This window comes from Portunus trituberculatus, chromosome 37 (genome assembly GCF_017591435.1).
Source record: "Portunus trituberculatus isolate SZX2019 chromosome 37, ASM1759143v1, whole genome shotgun sequence".
Lineage (NCBI taxonomy): Eukaryota > Metazoa > Arthropoda > Malacostraca > Decapoda > Portunidae > Portunus > Portunus trituberculatus.
In genome coordinates this window covers 31,491,228-31,518,727 of record NC_059291.1, presented here as the reverse complement: position 1 = coordinate 31,518,727, position 27,500 = coordinate 31,491,228, and the positions used below count along the sequence as shown (strand labels likewise).

Genomic DNA, 27,500 nt, shown 5'->3' with positions numbered 1-27,500 from the left:
AGATGGACACTAATATATTAGTATTTGAATACTATCCAGTAGTAGTAGTAGTTGTAGTATAGTGCAGTATTACAATACTTAATTCAGAATGAAGAGCATCTTTTGAAAGATTTTCATATTAAACTAAGAAATGCTTTGGAGTATATGAGTTGAATCACAGTACTGCCATTATACACCAAAAATGGATTAAAAAAATGTTTTTTGACCTCAAAATTGAGTGGCAGTCATGTGTGATCACTTCCATCAGTAGACATTTTGAATGAAATAAGTATGGATGATTTTTCAATTTTAATCATCAGTAGTCTATAGTTAGTGGATGTTTTGATGAATGTAGAAGTGAAGGCTGTCATACGAGTACAGAAGTAAGAGATAGACGTTATTATTTGCTGTATTCTTAACATTTTGCTTGCAAGGTTTGTCTGATATAAGAACTAAAAGCATTGGAAAAAGTTTCTTATCATCCAATTTGTAGATGAATATTAAGATTGTAACTAATACCATTTCTTAAGAATGGGCACAGCGCTGCTTGCAAAATTTGCCTCAGGGAGTGTCTGCTAGTCAGAGAACTGCAACCTGCCCTGAGTAATCTCTTAGTAAATGAAAGGACTTGTATTGTTATGTTATAAATTTGAAGAAAGAATTGTATACATTTTATTAATGTATGGCAAGTTTTACTACTGCTGAACAACACTTGGTATTTGATACTGTACATTGACATTGAGTACTGTACTAACATGGCATGCTGTGATTGCCTTTGCATATCTACGCACCATTCTACTGATGACCAGTTTGCACATCAGCGTTGGTGTGGGTGTGGCTAGCTGGTGTTGGCTATGTTGGCACGGTTATCTTTATAATCAAAGAGTGACATTGTTTCAGCATGCCACTAGGTACACTGCCCATCACTCGTACACATTTCTGCATACGTACTGCATACAAGCATATCCTGTAAGTGAAATGTCTTTATAGAATTGTGTACATACATATATTTTCATAGACATCATTTGTAAATATTTCATGTAATCATGGGAATGTGGGAATGTCATATGTAATATTTGATCCAATGTAGAATACCTAACTCGGAAGTGGATCTTGTACTTTGTCATAGAGATAATCACACACACACACACACACACACACACACACACACACACACACACACACACACACACACACACACACACACACACACACACACCGCGTAGTGTAGTGGTTAGCACACTCGACTCACAATCAAGAGGACCGGGTTTGAATCCCGGCTTGGCGAGGCAAATGGGCAAGCCTCTTAATGTGTAGCCCCTGTTCACCTACCAGTAAATAGGTACGGGATGTAACTCGAGTGGTTGTGGCCTCGCTTTCCCGGTGTGTGGAGTGTGTTGTGGTCTCAGTCCTACCCGAAGATCGGTCTATGAGCTCTGAGCTCGCTCCGTAATGGGGAAGACTGGCTGGGTGACCAGCAGGCGACCGAGGTGAATTACACACACACACACACACACACACACACACACACACACACACACACACACACACACACACAGTCCAGCCATTGTGCCGATCACACGCAGCTGAGCAGCTCACAGAGAATAGCTACAAAAAGGAGTTGGAGACTGGCCTAGACATATGTACAGTGGGGTAGGGGGCCATAGGTTCTCCTGTCTCCAAATTAAATAAGTGTTGGATCATATAAATGGAAAGAATAACGCGAGTGATGGAACAGAGTAGTGCTGCCAGGCATATGGCAGAATCAAAACACGCCATCCTGTGAAAACCAACGGTACATAGAAACCCCTGTTGGTTTAAGGAAACTAACAGATGATATTATGGACAAGGAGTTATCGGGATTCAGGGACAAATGAAGTAATATGAGAAGGCTAATCAACGTAGAAAGGGAATTAAGGTATATGGAGGAGGTGATGTCCAGTCTAATGGACAAACAGACCTGAAATTGAGATTAACAGAATGTGAGAAGGTCAGTGCAATAAATCAGGGATTGAAAGAGGAGATTCAAGAAATAAAGAAACAAAATGACGTACTAACAACCACATGCCAAGATTACAAAAGCTCCTTAAGGAGCTTGCAGAATAAAGTATAGGATGGGATTGTGGACAGGACAGAAGGTGGATTGGGGGAAAATAAACTGAAGGAACTACGAAATGAATGGAAGCAGGAGCAAGCAGAGGAAAAAGTAACATTTTCCGAGGTTGTAAGGAGACAAATTCAGGAGAACACTAAAGTTGCTGTAATTGAAGTTATTAAAGAGAAAGAAGATCTGGTGCTGGATACTGTGGACAAGAATAAAAGCTTCGTGATTTTTGGGATGAAGGAAAAGAAAAATCCAAATAAATTCACGAGAGAACGTGAAGAGAGAGAATTGGCCAAAACTGTTATCAAACAAGTACAAGACAGCACACAAGAATTAGACCAGGAGGTGGAGGAAGTGATCAGGCTAGGAAGATACAGTGAAGGGGGTAGGAGACCAATGAAAGTGAGAATGAGATCCCAAGTGGCTGTAGAGGAAATTATGGCTAGGAAAGGGAAGCTGGCCAATGATACTGAACACAAGGATATATGGATAAAAAGAGATATGAACTTAGAGGAAAGGGAAAAGGAGAAAGTGCTAAGAAGTGAAGCTAAGGAAAAAAACGAGAAAAGGACAGAGATAGAGAAGAAGAATTTTTACTGGAGGGTTCTGGATATGAGACTAAAGAAGGGGTAGTTACCTATGGAGAAAGAGGAGGTCGTGGAGGAGGCAAGAAATTAAGAGTGACTTATACTAATATAGATGGGTTGTTATCAAGCATATTGGAAGTTAGGGATTATTTGAAAGAGAAAAAGCCAGATGTAATGTGCATCACTGAAACAAAACTGAGAGGAGGGATCCATGTCAACTTTAAGGAGGAGAGATATAATACCTGGAGGAAAGACAGGAAGGATAAAGAGGGAGGAGGAGTGCTAATAATGGTTCGTGATAATGTATGTGCAATATGGTGAGGACAAAGTGGAAGTAATGGGAGTAACAATCAAAACAGAAGAGAAAAATTATAGTTACATATGTTCCACCAAAGACTAATACATGGGGAACAGAAGAACATAAAGATATGCAAAGAGAGGTGATAAAGTGCCTAGATAACATGATAAGAAGAGATAGAAGAATACTTTTAGTTGGAGACTTTAACTGTAAAAAATAAACTGGAGAGAGATGGAAGTAATGGATAATGCTGGGCAGTGGAGTGAGAAAGTGTTGCAGTTGACTATGGTTAATGCAATGGACCAGTGGGTGGAGGAGTCAACAAGGTACAGGGGAAGAAGAACCATCGTTGCTTGACCTAGTTTTCACAAAGAAACCAGAGCCCCTTCCAATCATACAATACCTTAGTCCAATGGGGAGAAGTGATCATGTGACATTAGAGATGCAAATTCAGGAGGAAGATGAGATAAGTTACAGAGAGGACTATAAAGGAGAGAGATTAAATTATGCAAGAGCAGATTTTGAAAAATTAAGGATCTATTTTGCTGATATTGAGTGGAGTAATATTATGTACAGAAAGACAGTACAAGTGAAATATGACATATTCTTACAGAAATATAATGAAGGAGTAAAAAAGTTTGTTCCTGTTTATAGAGTTCAGAAAAAAAATACATGCTTGGTACAATGCTAGATGCATACAAGCTAAAAAGGCAAAAGATAAAGCGTGGAAGAAACTCATAAAGCAGGGAAATGACTATAACAGACGGCAGTACAAAGATGCTAGAAATGAATATATTAGAGTAAGGAGAGAGGAAGAAAGAAACTTTGAGAAAGATGTAGTGAATAAAAGCAAAGATGAACCCAAACTTTTCTACAAGTTTATAAATGGCAAAACAAAGAATAAGGAAACAATTGAAAAATAATTAAAGAAGGGAAGACATACCAAACAGAGAAGGAAATGTGTGAAATAATTAATGAGAGCTTCAAAACCGTATTCACTGCAGAAGATGATTCCACAGAACCTAATAGGACATTGGATTGCCAAGGATTACAGGAGATTGCAGTGCACAAAGAGGATATTGGAAGATTATTGGATAAGTTGGAAGTCAGAAAAGCAATGGGGCCAGATGGTGTATCAGGCTGGGTGTTAAAAGAATGTAAAGAGCAACTACTGGATCCAATTTGGGAAATAATTACAAGTTCAATAAATGAAGGAAAGTTCCACTAGAATGGAAGAGAGCCAACATAATACCGATATTTAAAGGAGGAAAGGCAACTGAACCACTAAACTACAGACCAGTGTCACTTACAAGTGTCTTGGGAAGTTATGTGAAATAATTATCAAAGAAAAATGGGTTAAATTTCTAGAAGAGGAGCAAGTCATATCGAACAGACAATTTGGGTTCAGGACAGGGCGGTCATGTGTATCAAACTTATTAAGCTTCTACTCGAGAGTTATTGCAGGACTTGAAAACAGAGATGGATGGGTAGACACAGTATACCTGGATATTAAAAGGCTTTTGATAAAGTCCTCATGGAAGACTACTTTGGAAACTAGAGAACATAGGAGGACTGTGAGGAACCTTGCTCAAATGGACAAGAGATTATTTGAAGGATAGGGAAATGAGAACTGTGATCAGAGATACATACTCATCTTGGGGTAAAGTAACTAGTGGAGTGCCACAAGGGTCAGTGTTAGCCCCATTATGTTTCAGATTTATGTAAATGACATTCACATTGGGATAAACAGTTATATAAATTTATTCGCTGATGATGCAAAGCTGCTAAGAGTTATCAAAACCAGAGAAGACTGTCTGCTGTTACAGGAAGATATAAACAAGATCTATGAGTGGAGCAGGAAGTGGAAATTGGAGTTTAATGCCAAGAAATGTCACATAATGGAACTAGGAAAGAGTAAGAGAAGACCAGTATGGAACTATTTGATGGGAGAGGAACAAATAATGAAGACTAAAGAGGAAAAAGATCTTGGAGTGATCATACAAGAAAATCTGAGCCCTGATAAACACATAAGCAAGATATTTGGACTATCATATAAAATGTTGACTAATATAAGAGTGGCATTTCATTACATGATGAAAAAATCATCACAAGCATGATATGCCCAAGGCTGGAATATGCAGCAGTGGTATGGTCTCTGAGCTCTAAAAAGGATATAAGAAAATTGGAAAGGATACAGAAGATTGCTACAAAGATGGTGCCGGAATTAAAGGACCTCACATATGAAGAACGACTGAAGGAAATGGGACTGCCAACCTTACAAGATAGAAGAGAACGTGGGGACCTAATAACAATGTATAAGATAGTAAATGATATTGAAAAGATAGACAAAGAAGACCTGGTGCTGTTGACAGAAGAAGATGGAAGGACAAGAGGACATGAAAAGAAGATCAGGATGAGGCAGTGTGTGAAGGATATTGGAAAATACAGTTTTCCACACAGAACAGTGGAATAATGGAATGCATTGGATAATGAAATTGTTACAGCACATAATGTGCATAACTTTAAGGAAAAATTAGATAAATGGAGATATGGAGACAGGACACTATGAGCCCTGCTTGAACCTTGTACAATACAGCTTAGGTAAATACACACACACACACACACACCAGATCAAACAGTGAATTACACACACACACACACACACACACACACACACACACACACACACACACACACAGTTTACCAAAGGAGCATAAGTATCCAAAGGTCAGCTTACAGTGTTACATTTCATGAATAATTTTTCATCAAAATATGTATATTCACACATGTCCATTAGAGTTTGAAGCTTGTGAAAAAGCTTTGACATTAGGCCTTGTAATCAACATAATGTATTTGTTTCATTTTGCATTGGTATCCACCTTTTCATTGATATATATATATATATATATATATATATATATATATATATATATATATATATATATATATATATATATATATATTGTATTTATATGGTTAGTAATACATAGTAGCTTTTAACCTAAGAGAAGTTGTGTTATATTCTGCCAAATGATGTTTTAACACATCATTGTTTGGCATGCATGAATTAGGGGACTATCACCACACATATCTAGAATGGGCTGATAACTGAGCCTTAATCTATCATTGTGGATATTGCATTCATCAGGATGTAAAATGTAGATGATTAAAGTACAAAATATTAACTCTGCAATCCATGGTTGGATTAAGTGGTTAGTTCCACACTCCTTGATGTTCTATCCTGTGTTCCTTCCATCACCAAGGTAAGGATGAAGTAATGCTTTGCTGTTTTAGCAAGATTATTCAGATGGTGTTCTCTGCTGTCCAACATTTTGTAACATTTATATATATTTTCCTGCAGAATTCATTTAAATTCAAGTGCCAAGTTTCCCTTTATTTAAAACATTGAATTAACACAGGCTTTACAATGCACCTGTAAGTTTACTTTTTAGGAAACATCTCAAGGTATCATGTCATCTGGATCGCCATACAGTACATAATGTGAAGCTACTTGCCTGCTTTTTTTTTTTTTTTTTTTTTTTCCTCCTTTACTCATGAGTGATATTTGGTGGCTTGATTTGGCTGTCAGTGCATGTAGACAGTTGAATAAATAATAAAAAGGTATACATATACACATACAAAGCATTTACTTACCAATCCAGAAGAACAAGATGAGACATTTAGAGAATATGTTTATTTGCAGCAGTTGTATATTGGTTAAAAAGAAAAAAGTGTTGTAATTGTATAAAATGATAATAGTGAATAATAATTAAGCTGAATGATAATCGTGAATGAAAATAAACAAATATATGAATATAGGAGGAAACAATACAAAAAGGCATCCAAAGATATGTACCTTGGCAAGTTACTTTGAGTGACTATTATTAGTGGCCCTTGGAAAACAATTCCATTTTTTCACATCAGATGATGCCAAGTACAGCATTCAGTTGTGAGCTCCACTTGTTGGGGTTCATGGTTTGTGTTTTCCATAGTCATGTTAGCTATTTACCTTCTTTGTTTTATTTTCTCTTTAGAAAGACAGAAAATGTGAATTTCATCACAATTTCATGTCTCAACTTATCAAATAGAGGCATTTGATATTATCATTGTTTGTTAATGGTACTAATTACTTAGTGACCACAACTAGACACAAACTAATATGTTAAAGAATACAGTGTACTTGCAGGCTTAGCTACATCTAAATCATACAGTTTAGATTGATCTGAATTAGAGTAAAGAAGTGATTTGAATAGAAATTAAACTTTCTGCATTTAAAGTAATTAAGTGTTATATCGAGTGGAATACCTTCTGATTTTACTAATATCTATTTATCTATTTTTTTCCAACCCTGCCTAATTGTAATACACATGTACAATAAGAATTTGTGGTCCAGCACCAAACTTGAAGATCTAGGATAGCTACCTTGTATCCTGGAAACTTTTTCTTCTTGTGTGTGTCTTGGAATATTGTTGGATGTTATGGATGATGGCAGTTTTGGAATAACTTCTTTGTATTAGATAGCTATATACAGACAATAGCTATGTATTACTGCCTCTTTCAGATTGAAACCATGATTAAACAATTTTTTTGTACAAGAATAAACATCTGACATAGCTACAAAAGAACCTGCAAATTTTATTTTTATTCATTATTTTTTTTCAGATAGAAAGAGTTTTTGAGTAAGATTTTTTTTATTAAAAATACCTTTTTACCATCACTAAAAGCTTATCACTTCACTGACAAGAATTGTTACAAAGGAATTTGTTAACATACAAAATTATTTGTGATTTGTGATTCCTCAAAATGAGACTTGTCATAGTGACTTTATTGCCCTCCTGGACATATATAATACTGGAAGATACTACCCAAGTATTAATTTTTATTATCTCTGTTATCATGATTCATTATAGTGCCATGAAATATTACTATATACTTATTTTCCATTTTAACATACAAAATTTATTTCTATATATAGATATATACATTAATATTAAACAATAATGCTATACACGGTTAATTTGGCACGCAATACTTAATTTTTGTTTATTCCTCATGGTTAGTATGTTCCCTGGGTACGTTTTTGTGCAAGAATCGTGGCAGTGATTCTTGGTGCATGTGGTGCATGTAGGACAGGAAGATGGTCCACATGAAGGATGCCAAGGACACCACCACCACCCGATTCTTTTCAGCCACATAAGCAAAGTTGAAAGTTTGCACTACTGGCCAGAAGCAAACAGCAACCTGAGTTATAAGATTGGAGGAGAGAGGAGAGACATTAATCAGATAGGATGCTTTTTAATTTGTACATTATAGGAAAATGTCAATTTCATATTAGTAAAAATAGAATACTATACTCCATCTGAATTTAGGTGCTTCTATAAATTAATGTTTATTATAGCATTGATTTATGCAAAGACAGTCTACTTTCAAAAGTTAAGCTTTATATCCTTTTGTAATCCATTAGGTGAAATAAGCTTAGCATTATTAAAAGTATTGCAAAGTAGTAAGAGAATGAGATTCTTGCCTTCCATGTTGGAATTAATTTTTGTTTCCACTCCCGCACACATTCATCCCACGGCCGGCCTTCTAAGAGGGTGATGCCCAGATAGAACTGTGTTTGTCCCACTGGAGCAAACAACACCTGCTCCAGGCCAGCCTGTGTGTGCCACAAAGGACTTCAGTCATCACTAGGAATAACACTGTAGTATGAGATGCATATAAGCCATCATCCACTCAGAGGAGCTTTGCTCAACAAACTCTACACGGTGTGATGTAAGAAATGGAGAAACGTTGAGCAAACCTTTCTAGTATACGTAGGTTCTCTCTTAAGCTGAGTGATATTTTGAGGCTTTGTATGTTGTGCATTTAGTTGAATGATGTGAATGGCATTAAGGTGTTACTAAACACATGAATTCACAATTCTTAGCATAACCTATGAGCTACCAGTTTCGATTTTCCACACTTAATGACCAGATATGTCAAAAGAACACTGGTCTGATCCATGTTGCCATTATAGACTTGCACCACTCCACTCACTCCTACTTCAAGTCACTGCCAGCCTCTCGCCTCCTGACCAACATTGTATGGATAACAGAATAAATATGTATGATAAGCTTAGCCTATAAAGAGGCCAAGTTTGCCAAGCAAAGCTCAACTGTGTGGACAGGATCTTATGCATTAAGTGAATGCCAATAGTAAACAAAGAGCTTAATGATAAGATTTATGCAATGTACTCATTTGTGTGGGATGCCTTAGTCAGTGATCTTACCCGAAATATAAAGTGAGATTGTAATTTTAACCTAGTAAAGTATTGGCATACCACAGAAGACTAAACGATTAAAGTCTGAGAGGCGGGCAAGATGGAACAAGGGAGAGGATTTAAGATGAGGACAGGGGAGTGCATTCAAGAAGCAGGACAGTGCATTCAAACTATGTACATAGAGCAAGCTACAACACGTTGAAAATTTGTCAAGAAAACAGTGAGGAGTTCCACATTAATCACTTACCTTGTTCATATTGTGTATTAATTATGCAATCTACTTCATATGAATGAAAATCACTTCATTAAACAAATCTTAATTAATTTCTGCTCTATGCCATTGCAACTTTTTTTTTTTTTTCAGAAAAAAAGAAGTTACAATGGCATAGAGCAGAAATTAATTGAGATTGTCCAGGAAAAAAAAAAAAAAAAAAAAAAAAGTGAGAATTTTGCACTAAATTGTTGGAGTGATACAGTTTGGTGGTGGATCCACTGACCTGCCACAGCTCGCCTTGCTCTGACATGTCGGGTGTCTTCTGCCAATTGTTAATTCACATATTAACTGTCCCACAACCTGATGCTCTACAGAAAGGTCCTCTAATAACAGAGTGACTTGAAAGCATACAAGCATCCATCACATGCATGATGGGTAATGCAGGAGTTTGCTTCATCCACCTGAGACCAGAGTAAGCTGTGTCAGCAGGAAGACCTAATGGCAAGCAGAGGGGATGGAATATTTTGTTGATAATGATGTCATTCTATTTAGCATTCTATGAACTGATTACCCACTTGGAATTTTTTGTTGATTAGGCAACTTACCTTGAGAACAGCATGCTTCAGGGTGGTGCCTTTAATAATTTTGCTAGCAAGCTTCACCCACACATGAACAGTTGGAGCAGTGACAAATGTGCCCAGAACCAAGTATCTTAGAGTCTCCATGATGTCATATTTATCTCTGGTTTTATCCATGGACTGCTGCACCAGGTTTGAGGTAGGCCATAACACAGAATAAGTGGTCATTCCACGTAGAATTGGGTATTGTTGTCCAACCTTCTTCAGTGCCTTTAGTATTGTGGCCATGATGTAGTTTCCTTTTTTTTTTTCTTTTTGTATTGAAATACTATGTCTTTTTTTTTTCAAATCATAGAAATTTGCCTTTGAATCTGTGGCAAATCACTGGGATGTTTCTTGAAACTGTCATCTTTTAAATTTTCATTTTATTTCTCAGGTCCTTTTTGATAAATATATGTACAATTTAAAATTTGGTAGATATACTATGTACAGTAAGGAATTTTATAAAAACTGTAATGCAATCCATTTAGGAACAATGTTTTGATTTGATAAGTTATGTACAGAATAATTACTGTACCTCATCTCATGCTTGCTCCATTAACTTTGTTATTTATAAGTAGTAAGTGCTCATGCATATAGTAGTACAGTGGTTATCAAGCTGGCAGTTAGTTATATGTGCTTGTGAGTATATGCCATAAGAAAATAAGGGAAGCCACAGCTGCAAGATGTTAGGCCTACATGTGGGAGGTCGTACATGAAGTATTGCTACCTATTTCCCCCCATCATCCCCATACATAAATTTGTTTAATATTCTTTTAAAGCTTCCTAATGATGTAGCACTTCCAACTTTGTAACTGAGTCTATTCCATTCATCAACCACTTTATCTGAAAACCAATTTAATCCTATGTCCTTTTCCCCCTGTATGGTGACTGGCAACTATGTCTATTGCCCTTGGCCAGCTTTCCCCTCTTACATAAAAAACATGAGTGAGAATGTATCTCACATCACAATATATTATGTATATACTTCTCTTAGGCAATACATATTGATATCTTGTGCTCTATTTGATGATCATCTAAAGTTTAGTAGTATATCTGAAGAGAATCTAACATACTGGCAGAGTACACAACAGGATGGAAAATGAAGAGATACTGTATAATTGCCATTAACTTCCATTTCTAATGTTGTTTCAGAATTCCCAGCTTCAAGCACACTACTGTCTATCCTTTTTGTCAAGATCAACAGAGCCTGAAATGTCAGTAAGTATAGTGTTTTATCGTAAAGTGAGGTGCTGCAGTAATTGATAAAAACATGTGAAAAATGGCATGTCTCAAAACATGTTTACAATACAAAAGTCTTTCCTAGCCAAACCACACAACACACATTCAAATGACAACAAACAACATATATGTATGTATACTAATATACTGTGCATACATTATGAAATGGCAATATGGGGAGGCTTTCAATGTTCAATAATAATAACAGTAAAATTATTTGGCCACAGTAACACGGTCAAAGCATTTGTAAAATATCACTGGAATACCAAAGAAACAATTATATATATATATATATATATATATATATATATATATATATATATATATATATATATATATATATATATTGTAAATTACTTTTTTGTGAACTTTGATGGAAAAGGAAGTAAGAAAAGAATTAGTGTTTATGCACAGAAGCTTTAGTTGGGAGGAGGTAAAGAAAGTGACAGCTGGGTAAAAATGTAGTAAAAGCTGCAGGCATAAACATACTACTAAAAATAGCTACACAAATGGTAAACCTGTGAATATGAAGTGGTAATAGATTGGATGCCTTAGTATAATATGATCAGCCATTAAGCAAAAAAAAATATTTGATGAGTGGAGGAAGGCAGTTACTATAACTCTATATATAAGATATACATAATTACAGAGAAATGTTCATAATTATAGAGAAATCACAAATCAGCTGACATTAATGGATGGGACTAATGTGAGGATCAGTGTGGAACTGCTAGGAAAGGAAGAAGTTTGTGGATGTGGATTACAGAAAAGTTATTAGGGAAAAATGAAATGAGAGGATAAATCAGAGAGCCAGTTGTGATGCTCTCAAGTAGTTATTGGAAGGAATTAAGGCTTTTTATTACATACAAGTGTGTGTGTGTGTAATTCACCTCAGTCGCCTGCTGGTCATCCAGCCAGTCTTCCCCATTACGGAGTGAGCTCAGAGCTCATAGACCGATCTTCAGGTAGGACTGAGACCACAACACACTCCACACACCGGGAAAGCGAGGCCACAACCCCTCGAGTTACATCCCGTACCTATTTACTGCTAGGTGAACAGGAGCCACACATTAAGAGGCTTGCCCATTTGCCTCGCCGCACCCGGACTCGAACCTGAGCCTCTTGATTGTGAGTCGAGCGTGCTAACCACTACACTACGCGGTGTGTGTGTGTGTGTGTGTGTGTGTGTAAAAGAACTAGGAAAGAGTTTTATAGTACGAAGAGGCAAAAGACATGGATTTGTGGAATCTCTATGGTTGTTTAATTTTTTTATGGATAAAAAACTTTTATTCAATTTCTCTTGAAAGTACACTAGATTTTGTTAAATTTTTTTTTTTAAATTGCAGGTCATATAGATAATTCTGTTCTTTTGCATGCTTTAATCAGAAATAAAAAAAATTCCTTCTAGTTCTGGTGCTATAGGCACTTCAATGAGTGGCCTGATTTACCTCGGTTTATTTTGTATACCGGGGTGTTTGACATGAAGAAGAAAGCAGAAGAAAAACAAAGAAACAGAACCACAATAAAAAGGAAAGAAGTTTCATTTGGGGAAGATGTTGACAACTTTCTGGAAGAGTTTGAAGAAGAGACTAGAAAAGAAAAGGAAAGCGCCAGAAGAAAGGACATCAAGGAAGAGATTCCACAACAGCACTCCCCTAAAGGAGCCCAGTTCAGCATAGGAGGAAGATGCTGAGCTATTGAACAGCAGTCATTCTTCAATCAGTAGTATAGAGGACACAGACGAAGATGAAGAAATTGAAGGGGTTCCAATGTTTAATGCTCGGAAGTACAATGGAATACAGAAAAAGAAAGAAATAGAAAAAAATGGCTACTATGGGATGGATTATGAAAAGCATATATTGGGCGTGTGATTATGTGTAGCAACGAGTTCTTGAAAATTAAGCTTTTGGAAAGAAAACCAAATGACACATATGACAGGCTGAAAAGGGATGATGTTGATGACTCTGTTGATGTGAAATATGTGTTTTGTGGACCCATAAAGCTTGTGGGCACAACACCTTATCAGATTTGAGGTGTGGATGTGGCCTATAAGAACTATAAAAATCTAAAAACATATTAGAGAGAGAGAGAGAGAGAGAGAGAGAGAGAGAGAGAGAGAGAGAAAGTAAAATACATAAAAGATACTGAAAAAAACGTCAAAACTTTAGTGTCCCAAAAGATGGCCCAATTCACCCCATAGGGTGGCCCCATTCACCCCAGGACTTTGGCACAGAGTAGGCCACTAATTTATGGTAATAACTTCTATAATGATAATCAAAATTATTATTTTCTTTCAGGGAATATGTATCACATAGTAAGGTACCTTCACACAAATTTTCAATTGATTTGATTGATTTGTGTAGATTTTATAATAAAAGGTGTAAAAAGTGGACCGTATTCACCCTGGTCTACGTTACCTTAAGTGTCTTGACTGAGTTTCTTGGGCCTTTGAAAACATGAGGCACCACAAAGACTCAAGGGCACACACACCACAGCCCCAGCAAAGAAAATGAACTCAGCCTTTCTTGTGCTTACCTCCCCTGGTACTGTACTATCTTCCTCACCTTTATATCAATCACTGATATTTATAGCCGTTAATTCATCTACTTACTCTTCAATACTGGGACACATTTTCATTTTTACCTTGAGATATGTGTATGATTAGACTATTTCATTGACATTAGGAAGTGTCCATGGAGGTAAGAAGGTTAATGGGCACAGTCTTCACTATTTGAATCCCCCCACATGAGTTTCTGAAGCCATATAAAATCACCAAATACTAAGCAGAATGAATATGAAATTGTGTCACAGTACTCAAGGGGTTAAGATTCCCTTTTTTATATAGCATCCATTTCTGGTTTATCATTTCTTTGGACCTTTTCTTCTTCCCGACGTAACACTGTCTTGGATCGAAGTCATGACAACTCAGGTGAATAAAGAAATGTGCTAATGGGTGAACCTACCACATATTTCCCCACCCCATGAAGCCCTGGTGACTGTTCCAGGGCAAGGTGGTCAGCTACTACTGTACTCATTCAGATAGAACAGAAAATAGAACAGAAAATTATGCCACATAAATTCAGGTGCCACTTGTTTGTCATTATTCACAATAGACAAATATTATTACCAAGTTATTATTTTTTTTTTTACATAGTTATGATTTATTACTACTATTATTGTTTTATTATAATTTTATTATTATTATTATTATTATTATTATTATTATTATTATTATTATTATTATTATTATTATTACTGCTGTTATTATATTACACATTATTATTATTATTATCATTATTACTGTAGCTGCATTTTTTTTACAGGCACTAATTTGATATGCCAGTGCTAAAATTGAAGTACATGTATTAACAAGTTATTGAGTACACACTTGTGTCTGCTTTCCTTCGGTCAAACCACCACGTATTAACTAGAGTGTAGCACGAGACTCCAAACTTTTGTCACTGTATTTGCTGAACGTTCATTTAGCTTGAATAAAGCACTCGTATAGAACTCTTGGAAGCAGCCGGTTATTAATTACAGTTTGCTATATGGTGTATCACTGGACATTCTCGATTGCTGACAAGCGACAGCAGACGACAGACAGTCAGCTGATAACTTAGAAAGACTTTCCTACCCAACAGTATAACTTAATAAAAGAATGCAAAAATAATAAAAAAAAGTAAGTAAACAAATTATTTAAAATATGTGTTATTGCATGGATTAGGTACAATTACATTACGGTAGGTACGGTAGAATGATTTCAGCAGCTAAACTCATTACAGAATCTTTAGCTTACTTATCAATATGTGAAATGTTATGTTATGATATATTTCCCATATATCAGATGTACATCATATATTTAGAAAAAGAATAAGTAAAAATAGTGTGATTGGCGAGCAGACCACACGGGTGGCAGGACGGGCCAGTGGCACGCGCGCGGCAGTAACGCAGTGTTTACCTCCTGCTGGTGAGCTATCGCCCCGCACCATTATTGATAACTTATTGGCGCTGCTGGGTGCGGTTTATGCTTGAGGAACTATAACCTTGACGCCGAGTCCCGCGGTACACAGACAGCGAGGACAAATACACTGTGTAGGTAAAGGTAAGGAGGAGCGCACAGCATGAGTAGTAGACAGCAGACGACGCCCGCAGACCATACCATGACTGACGACTGGTGCCAAACGCTGACCTTGGGGAAGGACTTAACAGGACTTAACATGTGTCACTTCTACTTACATAAGTTGCTCTCTGGCCCATCCCTCTGTTGGTAAACAGGTGGCGTGAAAATGTTTAGTAAAAGTCCTTGCCAGTAACTCGTGAGACTACATTGCTAGTATACTCACTATTTATAATATTTTTATGTCGCCCGGCTGGCTGTTATAGACTTGCATTGATGCTCTTGAGAATCATCGTTCCAGAACCGGATTAGGTGAGGTCAAGTTACAGTTTGGTTAGTGGGGAAACCAAAACACCAAATTTTGCACTTTCATTTAAAAGCCTTGAGTAGTAAAATGTCATATTTGCAAAGGAAGTACTTTTACATTTTTACTCGCATTAATGCTCCATAATTAGTGGAACATTGACTTTTGAGTTGTATCTGCTGTCATGATGGCAAGACTTGCTGGTGATGTATCACTGTGTTGATGCAGCAAAGGGAGTTAGTCATCTGTTGTTATAGAATGAAACTGGTCTTTAGTTATTTGAGTTAAATTGTAAAACAACCCAACTTTCTCTCTCTCTCTCTCTCTCTCTCTCTCTCTCTCTCTCTCTCTCTCTCTCTGGAATTTTTCTTTTATCTAAATGACATCCAACTTTAAAATCAGGTTGACGATATTTTTTTTTTTTTTTCAAATAAAAGTCAATAAATCTAAATATCTATTTTTATATGTATAGATCTTAGAATATTTAGAAAAGTCTTAGAAAACTCAAATTCAGTGTTTTTAGTAAGATATTTGTATTCTATTAAAAAAGATTAAAAACTTCAACATGCTCATATTCTAATATTGAACTTATTGATCATCAATAGTTTTGTGATACCAGTAAATCAATAACTCATGAAAATCATTATTGGATGACAAGTAATTCAATATTATTTTGATGACACCCACCTGTGGGTTTTGATTTGGTATGCTAGGACATTGATTGATGAATTGTCTGTGATATGAATTGCAGAAAATTGTTGGAATGGATTATGGATTATTTTATCAGTATTTGCAGGGAAGTGCTCAGTGGAACACCTCAGGGCTATGTATTAGTCAACCTTGCCATTCTTACTTTATACAGTATTAACTTTGTGGTAAATGGAGTAACATCAATATATATATATATATATATATATATATATATATATATATATATATATATATATATATATATATATATATATGAAATATTGCTGATGATTTCAAGAATCAATACTTTAGAAGATGAATCCTCTATAGATGTTATTGATTGTTGTTATGTGGAAACGTGACAAGTTATGCAGGATGGTGAAGGAGTCACAGGCTTTTAGACCAGCACTTTATACTTGACTTTTCAACCATAGGACTTCTTCTGGAGATTATGGCTCACAGGCAAAGCCGTCTAGATTTAAGGGTTACTAGAGACAAGTTAGGGTGAACTTATTGGACCAGTCACCTTTCCCATGTGATGGGTGGGAATTTCCTGTTTTAGCTAAAATTTATGCTATTGGCTTTTGCTTTTGCATTTTATGGTTACCATATGGATCTTGGCAGGACTTGGTGGTGGCTGATGGTGGTAACTCTAGCGACAGCCATGGAGCGAGGAGAGCTGGGACGTGGGGAGGTGCTCTCTCTGTTGGTGCGCTTGGCCTTTGCCACCGCTGCATCATACTTCACAGTCAAACTTCTGGTGTCAGCCATGGATCCAACTTCCAAACAGAAAAAAGCCGCTAAGAAGAAGGTAAGACCCAGAGCTTCATAAAGTAAGCTGAATAAGCATAACAATGTCAGGCTCATAGTGTTTGTAGTGTCACACACACACACACACACACACACACACACACACACACACACACACACACACACACACACACACACACACACACACACACACAGTAACTAGTGGAGTGCCACAAGGGTCAGTGTTAGCCCCCATCATGTTTCAAGTTTATGTAAATGACATTCACATTGGGATAAACTGCTATATGAATTTATTTGCTGATGATGCAAAGTTTCTAAAAGATATCAAAACCAGAGAGGACTGTCTACTGTTACAGGAAAATTTAAACAAGATCTGTGAATGGAGCAAGAAGTGGAAATTGGAGTTTAATGCCAAGAAATGTCACATAATGGAACTAGGAAAGAGTAAGAGAAGACCAGTATGGAACTATTTAATGGAACAAGAGCAAATAACGAAGACAAATGAGGAAAAAGATCTTGGAGTGATCATACAAGAAAATCTGAGCCCTGATAAACACATAAACAAGATATTTGGACTATCATATAAGATGTTGACTAATATAAGAGTGGCATTTCATTACATGGATAAAGATATGATGAAAAAAATCATCACAAGCATGATACGCCCAAGGCTGGAATATGCAGCAGTGGTATGGTCTCCGAGCTCTAAAAAAGATATAAGAAAACTGGAAAGGATACAGAAGATTGCTACAAAGATGGTGCCGAAATTAAAGGGCCTCACATATGAAGAACGACTGAAGGAAATGGGACTGCCAACCTTACAGGATAGAAGAGAACGTGGGGACCTAATAACAATGTATAAGATAGTAAATGATATTGAAAAAATAGACAAAGAAGACCTGGTGCTGTTGGCAGGAGATGGAAGGACAAGAGGACATGAAAAGAAGATCAGGATGAGGCAGTGTGTGAAGATGTTGGAATATACAGTTTTCCACACAGAACGGTGGAAAAATGGAATGCATTGGATAAGGGAATTGTCGCAGCACATAGTGTGCATAACTTTAAAGAAAACTAGATAAATGGAGATATGGAGACAGGACACTATGAGCCCCGGTCGAACCCTGTACAATACAACTAGGTAAATACACAGATGCACACACACACACACACACACACACACACACACACACACACACACACACACACACACACACACGGACCGGTAGCTCAGTGGTTAGAGCGCTGGCTTCACAAGCCAGATAACCGGGGTTCGATTCCCCGGCCGGGTGGAGATATTTGGGTGTGTCTCCTTTCACGTAGCCCCTGTTCACCTAGCAGTGAGTAGGTACGGGATGTAAATCGAGGAGTTGTGACCTTGTTGTCCCGGTGTGTGGTGTGTGCCTGGTCTCAGACCTATCCCAAGATCGGAAATAATGAGCTCAGCTCGCTCCGTAGGGTAACGTCTGGCTGTCTCGTCAGAGACTGCAGCAGATCAAACAGTGAATACACACACACACACACACACTACCAACCTTGGAACAGAGGGGATCTGATACAAGTTTATAAATTGATTAACAGAATGGATCAAGTGAATAATGAGAAACTGATCCTGAGAGAAGAATATGACACTCGAAGCACAAGATCGCATAGTAAAAAACTGAGGAAGAGAAAATGTTTGAGAGATGTTAAAAAATATAGTTTCCTGCAAAGATGTGTTGAGACTTGGAACAGTTTGAGTGAGGAAGTGGTGTCAGCAAAGAGTGTGCATAGTTTTAAGGAAGAATTGGATAAGTGTAGATATGGAGACGGGGCCACACGAGCGTAAAGTCCAGCCCCTGTAAAACTACAACTAGGTAAATACACACACACACACACACACACACACACATGTATATGCAATATCTTAATCTCAAAAAAGCCTTTGAAAGATTCTCACAAAGGCCTTATGTGGAAGTTAGAGAGTGGAGGAGGACTAAAGAGAGCAATAGTAAGATAAAAGGAGAGATTAAAATTGTATCGGTAATCAGAGACACTAATTCAAGTTGGTGCAAAATGACAAATGGAGTATGACAAGGATCTCTTGTGGCATCTATTTTGTTTCAGATATTTGAAAATGATATGACAAGAGAACCTATATAATTATATAACTGCCAGTTACCTATTTGAAGATAATGCAAAAATTATGTAAAATAATAAAGTATGAAAATGACTGCAATGAATTACAAATGGATATTGACCAGATACACGCAGAGCTAGAAATAGAACCTAGAATCTAATGCCAGAAAATGTCATGTGTTGGACATAAGAAATAATAAAAAGAGATTCATGGAAGTACAAAATGGGAAGAGAAATGATTGTCAAGTAATGAAAAAAAACATTTGTGTTTAATGTTTCCAGCCACACTATCACCTGAAAGACACATAAATGAGATATTTGGCTCTTCATACAGCTTGTTGATGAATGTTTCCATGGCATTGAACTATTCAGATAAAGAAATTATGAAAATTACAACAGGCATAATACATTGTAAACTGAAATACACAGCAGTGGTTTGGTTCCACATAGAAAAAAAAATATATAAGAAAACTGGACAGAATATAGAAGAAAGCAACAAAGATGATACATACTAGAATTGAAAGACAACCTATAAAGAAAGGCACAAAAGAGATGACTTACTTGTATAGAATGAAAGGGACATGAGAGGACACAAAAGAAAGCTATGTACATATGTACATGTAAGAACTTAATCAGATAAGAGGAGTAAAGCCATGTAATTGATTGGATAGACCAAACTGATGAAAGTTTTCATGGACCATGGTGATCATAGTCTGATGCCAAGAATGCCATGTTGAGGATTTTATTCATATTTACTCTCATGGTTCAGTGTTTCAAAGCATGAGGCACAAACTGAATTGGAAAGGTGCAATACTTTTTTATTGTAGACCAGTCATATTAAGTATATCAGTTTACAACACTATCATCAACTTATGTTCTACTCTAAACAGTGTTATATGGACATGATGTTTTCATATGTGTTATGTATACTTTAGTGAATATTTATTAAGACAAAAATAATAGAATTACCCTTATTTCAGGCCCAGGAGGTGATGCGTAGACTTGGCATCAAGGAAAAGATATCTGTGAGTATTTCCATCTTTTGAGTGTAATAGATGAGATTAATGGTAAAATGTTGATAGAGAAGGTGTGGATTAGGTGATTTGTGAAGACCAGTGTAGCTTGGAAGTTGGAAAGAATGAGCAAATCATATATTTGTTACGAAGCAGGTTTGTGAAGAGTGTTCGGTAAAAGGTTAAGATGTGTTGGCCATTTATGAATTTAGGGAAAATGTGTCCGAATTAATTAGGAATAACTAATTAATAATTATTAAAGAAGTGAAGACATTTTGATAGCAGACCAATATGTTTAGAGTTGGTTATAGCATGAAAGATTGATATCCTATTTGAACAAGGCTGTGGTACAACTTTACTAGTACAAAGTCCCTTCTACCTATTTAATTGTGCATGTGGGTGAGGATGTAAAGAAGAGGAACATGTGAATTTTAGGCACAGCTTCGACTGAAGAATGCTAATAGTAGAAAGGAGAATATGAATCAATAACTGCTGATGATGGTACATATAGCAAAACAAACGTAAATGAGTGGTTGAAAGAGGGGATAAGTGATACAAGAGTTTGGAAGGGTGTGTGAAACAAATTTGTAGTGCCGGGTAAAATAATATTAAGATTTTAGTTATTAAGGTCATAAGCGTAAGTGTAGCACACGTAATCACAAGACATCACCAGATATGCTGACGCGTCTCAGAGTAAGAAAGACTAGCCAGCTCATGAATTACAACACATTAAATTTACTTGCCTTGTAATCAGAAGTTTAACAAATTTTTCACTCCAGTAAGTAGAGGGAGAACCTAACTGTACAGGAAAGTATCTTTCAGTAATGTAATCTCATTAGTAATGTCAATCAAATTCTCTGTAATTACTCCGCACCAATCCTATTGTGACGACTGCTAATCATTTTGAAGTTGATGATCTTAAATTTATGAAGGGAGGGAGAGTGAAATGGGAAATACACTAACCGGCAACCTGTAGAATGTAAACAAAGGGTGCATCATTGTATCACATACAAAACTTATGTAGCACATTTCCACAAGGCTTTCCATTTTATCCATTGTAGAGTCACGAGTTCAGGTGGTTCTTTTAGCTTGCAAGGAAGATACAGTCTCACCAGTCTTCTTAATAGAGTCTGCTGACTTGAAAATAGTAGAGACAGTAGATGGAGTCAAGATGGTGGCGAGCAATGCTATTAGTTTTTTTGCCTCATGTCTGTGAATAATATCCAGCTTCACTTCAAGAGTAAGAGACTTCCTGGTCTTAGCAATGTTAGGCAACATTGCAGGGCGTTTTGGTAGTAAGTTGAGTGAGGGAAGACGAGCTGCTGCTGACGCTGTTATTGTTTTGAGCAGGGGGAGTGAGTGGTGCGCATGTTGTCCACGAGAGGCGCTGGTGTATTCAAAAGCCTGTCGGCTTGTGTGATACGGCGGGGCTTTCAAACTTGGAAAACATTACCTGGATAAAACTTTGTTAAAGCGAGTTTGGTGTTCGTTAAACAAGCAGATGGTAGTAAAATGAAACCTTCGTTGTAGCGAAATTTCGTTGTGTGAACCTTTGTTAAGCTGGGGTTGCCTGTATATATATATTATTTATTTATACTTTTTCCCACAATTCAAATTGAGAGTGAAAGAGGATAAGAATAAGATAATAAAGAGTGTGAGGATGGTAGAATGTAGTTTTGAATGGAGGAGATGAGTAATTGAAGCATCTAGGTCAGTGGTTCCCAAACTTTTTTCTGTCATTTCCCCCTGCACCCAGTTCAACCATCCAGATTTCCCCCTTCATGTGTATGAGAGAAAGAGCAGTTAAAACACACTGAGACTATTTACTAATTTATTTTTCAAATGTACAAATATACTGATAAACTTTATAGTTACTGAGTAAAGTGGATAGAGAGCAGTTAGTAACAACTAAGCATAGCCATAGAGAGCGGTTACTAACAAATAAAAGGACTTTTGATTTGACTGAGATTTTTTAGTTAGTAGGTAGTGTAATTATTTCCCCCCTGCTAGCTTCAGATTTTCCCCAGTTTGGGAACCACTGATCTAGGGTCATATGTTATTGTGGATGTGGTAACAAAAATAAGTTCAGAATTATTGAAACCAGAGGAGTGTATTCTGGAACATTTATAAGCAATTTGATGCATCTTTCCATTGTGTCTATAAAAGAAATTGTTGCAAGATTTCATATCATACCATGTAATACTATAACATCATATTTTACTTTGTATATACCTTGATTAGACCTTGAGGAATATGTATGATGCATGTTTCAGTTAAATGAGTATGAGTTGATGATTGCCAGTCAGTTGGTGGAGCCGAGCCAACTGACCACCTCCTGGAGGGACGTGGCAGGCCTTACCTCCATCATCCAAGAGCTGCGGGAGACACTCATCCTTCCCATCCAGCAGCGCAATCGCCTCCAGAACTCAAAGCTGATTCAGCCTCCTAAAGGTGAGAGAGAGGCTTGATGGATGGGAATGTGTGTGTTATTCATCCTCTATACTCTAGAGAATGAAGAAAAAGAGGAATGTATTGCATATATATGGTTGTAAATCATTAAAGAGGCAGAGGATGTAAACAATTTCATAGAATAGGATTGATGCATATGAGTGAAATTAGCTTCCTACATTATTAGTCACATTTAATTTGCAGGATCAAGAAATTGATCTGTAATAAGTTGTGCTAATTAATTTCTTTGACCAGAAAAAGATAAACTTCACTATTCAAATGATAACAACCACAGTTATGCATACATTCCCACCCCACCTTTCTTGCTTGCATCCTTTGTGTGGCTCTCCAAGAATCTCAGCACCATAGTGACCTGACTCTATGGCCTCAGTATGACCTACCAGGACTAATTTATTACTTAGCCTTCTAATTTTCTCAATTCCATAAGCAATCCTTTCCTTTGTGATATTATTATTGCTTTTATTATTGTTATTAGTTTCCATATGGATTCATTTTCCAAGATTAGACACCATTTCTATGTTATTGGTCACTTGGCACCTATATCTTTTGTCAAGGTGTAAGTTGTACTGCATAGCACTCACACCACATGACCAGGCACCAGTGAAATGAGACTAATATTAACTGTTGCATGATAAAGTGGGTGTAGAATGATGTGTTTCATTGTATGATTATTGTTTTTGTGGTGCTTTTTTCCCCTAATAAGAGATATTTTACTTTGTGTGGGAAATGTAAATAGGAAGGTAATGTATCGTTATACTACTTTCTTAGGGGTGTTGCTGCATGGTCCACCTGGCTGTGGCAAGACCTTGCTGGCCCGGGCCGTGGCCAAAGAGGCTGGTGCTCGCTTTATCAACTTGGATGTTGCATCCCTTACTGACAAATGGTACGGGGAATCTCAGAAGCTTTCTTCAGCTGTCTTCTCCCTGGCTATGAAGCTTGAGCCATGTATTGTGTTTATTGATGAAATAGGTAAGCAGTGGTGGCCATTTCATGGACTGAGAATCAGCAGTATACTAAAAGTGAACCAAGGCACAATGATAAGATTGGAATATATGTACTGTATATACCTTCTTCACAACTTATTACTGTAATTGGCATCTGTTTCTTTATACTTTGAAATTTTCATAATTTTCTATTTTTGTGAGAACAATGATGTAGAATAATGTGATAATTGCTCATTCTTGATTATAAAATTAATTGTCTGTTTGTTGTGAATCTGAAAGCACTGATGCATATTATTATATTTATATTTTTGCTAAAATTAGAGTGACACTGCCAAGTATATACAGTGGAGACTCAATACTTGAATGCAAAAGTTCGATTTAATACTAAAAAAAATACCTTATAGTCAAACGTCTACACCCTTGGTTGTAAACAAAGGCTCCTTGGCGTCCCCTCTCTCCCTCCGCCATTTGTGACTTGTGCTGCTGCGGTCATCAGAATAACATTCTCCTGCATTCTATCTATAGTTTTTCCATTTATAAACTTACATTAACACCAAAGGCTTATTAGCCTTCAAAATATCTGGTAGTCATATGGCAGCAAATTTGGTTGTTCACAAAGCTCTGTCATCCCTTCTCGCAGCTGCCACTATACTGTTTTGATGCCGTATTACTGGCAATACCAGTATTACCGTGTGATCCGTATACTGGTATTAACATAATACCTGTATACCGGATGGTGTGCATCACTAGTCCTACATAGTCTTGAGATAAACAACAATCTTCTGCATTCTCTTGGTAATGTTTCATTCAAAAACTTTTGATGACACCAAAAAGGCTTATTAGTGAGAGTGCAAGTGTCAGTGAGCCACAGCACTTTATTAGTTGATTCACAAAAATAACACCAGGAGAAAAGTTACAAAAGACATTTTCATGGATGGTGACTCATCCTCCAGTGACCTCCCTCCTCCTCCCCACCCTTCTCCCCTCCTCTTCTAAGTTATCCATCACCAGCCTTCACTTACGGTATGTACAAAACAAAATTGTAAAAAAATACATTGAAATTTTTATAAACGAGGTTTTGCTAAGATTGGAACGAATTATCCGATTTACAGGTATCAATAGTCGAACTTTTTAATGCTCGAACAGCCATTTGGAATGAATTAAATTCGAGTATTGGGTCTCCACTGTAGATGATAAGTATGGAACATAATGAAGGAGTATGTGTTGAATGGCCAATGCTCCTCACAGACTCCTTCCTGCGAGTACGAGCCACAGGAGATCATGAGGCTACAGCCATGATGAAGGCTCAGTTTCTGCAACAGTGGGATGGACTGGCCACTGATCATGGACGTTGTGTGGTGGTTATGGGGGCCACTAATAGACCACAAGATGTGGACCGCGCCATTTTACGTCGCATGCCGGCTGCATTTCACATTCCTCTCCCGGTCAGTCAACACAGCACATTAAACTTAGGAAACTGAGTTATTTCTTTTACTACCAGGTAATCCTGACTATAACATTTGAGCATTATGAAATGACTATTAGCAGTAGTAATTTGTCAAAGTACAAAGAGTAGATGACCAGTGATATTGTTGTACTACGTAAAATATTGCTTTGTCAGGGAATTGAACAACGGGAAGAGATTCTGCGCCTAGTGTTACGAGAAGAGGCTGTGAGGGAAGATGCTGATATTGCTGGTTTGAGCAGACAGACTGAAGGTTTCTCTGGCTCAGATTTGCTAGAGTTGTGTCGCACTGCTTCTGTGTATCGACTGCGCCACTTACTGGAATCAGAGTAAGTGGAATGGAATAGACACCAGTGCATAATTATCTGTTTTTAAGTATTTTTTATGTTCTTATGCACATGGGAGACAAATGCCATTTTCCAGTACAGCAAGAGTCCTGTCTTTCAGTATTTACAAGACTAAACAATTACTGAAACATTAGATCTACACATGACAACACACAATTGTGGTGCTCCAGTGCCATTTTTAAACTTGCCATATGCCAAAATCTTTTGGAAATATGTCAAATGATTAGGTAACTTTTACAGTTGGACTATATTGCTAGTGCTGAAACATTAGATGCTTGAAGACAAGTTTTTTTGTAATAACTTGCTCATTACATCAGTGTTTACTTCCCAAGTTGCCTTGTAGCAGGGCAGCACATTCTGGATGCACACGATGTGGCTTGGTGGGATATTGGTGTATTCTCTGCTTGTCATAAAGCACAACTAAAAGTTTTCTCTGTATCTGCCACCAATGACATGGCATGATTAAAATACTATTTCTTGTTTATTTTTCTAACAACTTTAGGAATTTTTAAAATGTACTTATGAAAAAAAAATATATAATGTGTTTAGTTTAAAGATATTTTGTAATGTTTCCTCTCTTTATTATTTTGTTTTATTTTTTATTCATAATGATTATTATGAGATGCACAGAACTGTGTATGATTATGATAAGAGAAGTTGTTTTACTATAATTACTCCTTCAAATGTCTATGGAAGTACTCACCAGAGAAGGCCTAAGAGTGTGGGATGTGAGAGATACAAGAGGACATGGAAGGAAGATAAAAAGGGAGTACTGTATAGGTGATATTAAGAACAATAGTTTTCCACATTAAGTAATAGGTGTATGGAATAAATTGAAAAAGGAAGCGGTTCATGTCAAGATGATACACAACTTTCAAGGTTAAATTAGATTATGATATATAGAGACAGGACAGCATAGGCATAGCTCCTCTGTATACTACAACTAGTATAGATACATACACAGGTGTGGAGCAATCAGATGTGGTATTGGGGAATACTTACTATGAAGGAGCCTTGTTCTGAAGTCTTCTGCCAAAGGAGGTAGCCACAACAAGGCACATAATTTTCACATTTACACACTCACACCACTCTCTCAGCCCTTTTGCTCCCAATGGAAAAGCGAAAACAAAGCCATCCTCACTTAATAGGATCAATCACACAACTTGAACCATTTACTTAACATATAACATAACATAAATAATAGGATAACAAAGGGCCACCAGGACCCATCTAGGTTATCCTGTATCAGTCGCACAGCGACCTCATCATCAGTACTTAAAGATACACTTAAAAGTACACAATACATTATATTGTGTACTTTTAAGTGTATCTTTAAGTAATGATGACAAGGTCGCTGTGCGACTGATACAGGATAACCTAGATGGGCCCTGGTGGCCCTTTGTTATCCTATTATTTATGTTATGTTATATGTTAAGTAAATGGTTGAAGTTGTGTGATTGATCTATAAGTGAAGATGGCTTTGTTTTCGCTTTTCCATTGGGAGCAAAAGAGCTGAGAGAGTGGTGTGAGTGTGTGTAAATGTGAAAATTATGTGCTTTGTCATGGCTACCTCCTTTGGCAGAAGAAAGTTATATATATATATATATATATATATATATATATATATATATATATATATATATATATATATATATATATATATATATATATATATTGTGTGTGTAATTCACCACAGTCATCTCCTGGTCACCCAGCCAGTCCTGCCCATTACGGAACGAGCTCAGAGCTCATAGACTTTGGGTAAGACTGAGACCACAACACACTCCACACACCGGGAAAGCGAGACCACAACCCCTCGAGTTACATCCCGTACCTATTTACTGCTAGGTAAACAGGAGCTACACATTAAGAGGCTTGCCCATTTGCCTCGCCGCGCCGGGACTCGAACCCAGCCCTCTCAATTATGAGTCGAGCGTGCTAACCACTACACTACGCGTGGTGTGT

General features: G+C 36.9%; 2 protein-coding genes across 8 annotated transcripts in view; one reads left to right on the top strand and one right to left on the bottom strand.

Annotated features, from left to right (window-relative positions):
- Window positions 1-14,942, bottom strand: part of LOC123513990 (PXMP2/4 family protein 4-like) — a 15,104-nt gene extending 162 nt beyond the window's left edge. The window contains exons 1-5 of one of the 3 annotated variants that reach the window (XM_045271525.1): window positions 14,839-14,942; window positions 10,047-10,458; window positions 8,493-8,624; window positions 8,005-8,209; window positions 1-946 (exon numbers count right to left, since the gene is read on the bottom strand). The exon at window positions 1-946 is cut by the window's left edge and continues 162 nt beyond it. In XM_045271525.1, the coding sequence (XP_045127460.1) occupies window positions 8,012-8,209; window positions 8,493-8,624; window positions 10,047-10,307 (591 nt within the window). In that variant the 5' untranslated portion in view covers window positions 10,308-10,458; window positions 14,839-14,942 and the 3' untranslated portion in view covers window positions 1-946; window positions 8,005-8,011. The other 2 variants (XM_045271523.1, XM_045271524.1) reach the window with 2 other exon arrangements.
- LOC123513988 (outer mitochondrial transmembrane helix translocase-like) overlaps window positions 1-27,500 on the top strand; it is a 38,837-nt gene that overhangs the window by 694 nt on the left and 10,643 nt on the right. For 2 of the 5 annotated variants that reach the window (XM_045271518.1, XM_045271517.1), the window contains exons 2-8: window positions 11,214-11,279; window positions 17,036-17,222; window positions 20,278-20,322; window positions 22,584-22,761; window positions 23,548-23,748; window positions 24,972-25,168; window positions 25,345-25,517. In XM_045271518.1, the coding sequence (XP_045127453.1) occupies window positions 11,214-11,279; window positions 17,036-17,222; window positions 20,278-20,322; window positions 22,584-22,761; window positions 23,548-23,748; window positions 24,972-25,168; window positions 25,345-25,517 (1,047 nt within the window). Of the gene's footprint in view, window positions 1-11,213; window positions 11,280-15,213; window positions 15,403-17,035; window positions 17,223-20,277; window positions 20,323-22,583; window positions 22,762-23,547; window positions 23,749-24,971; window positions 25,169-25,344; window positions 25,518-27,500 lie in introns of those variants that run through there. The other 3 variants (XM_045271520.1, XM_045271521.1, XM_045271519.1) reach the window with 3 other exon arrangements.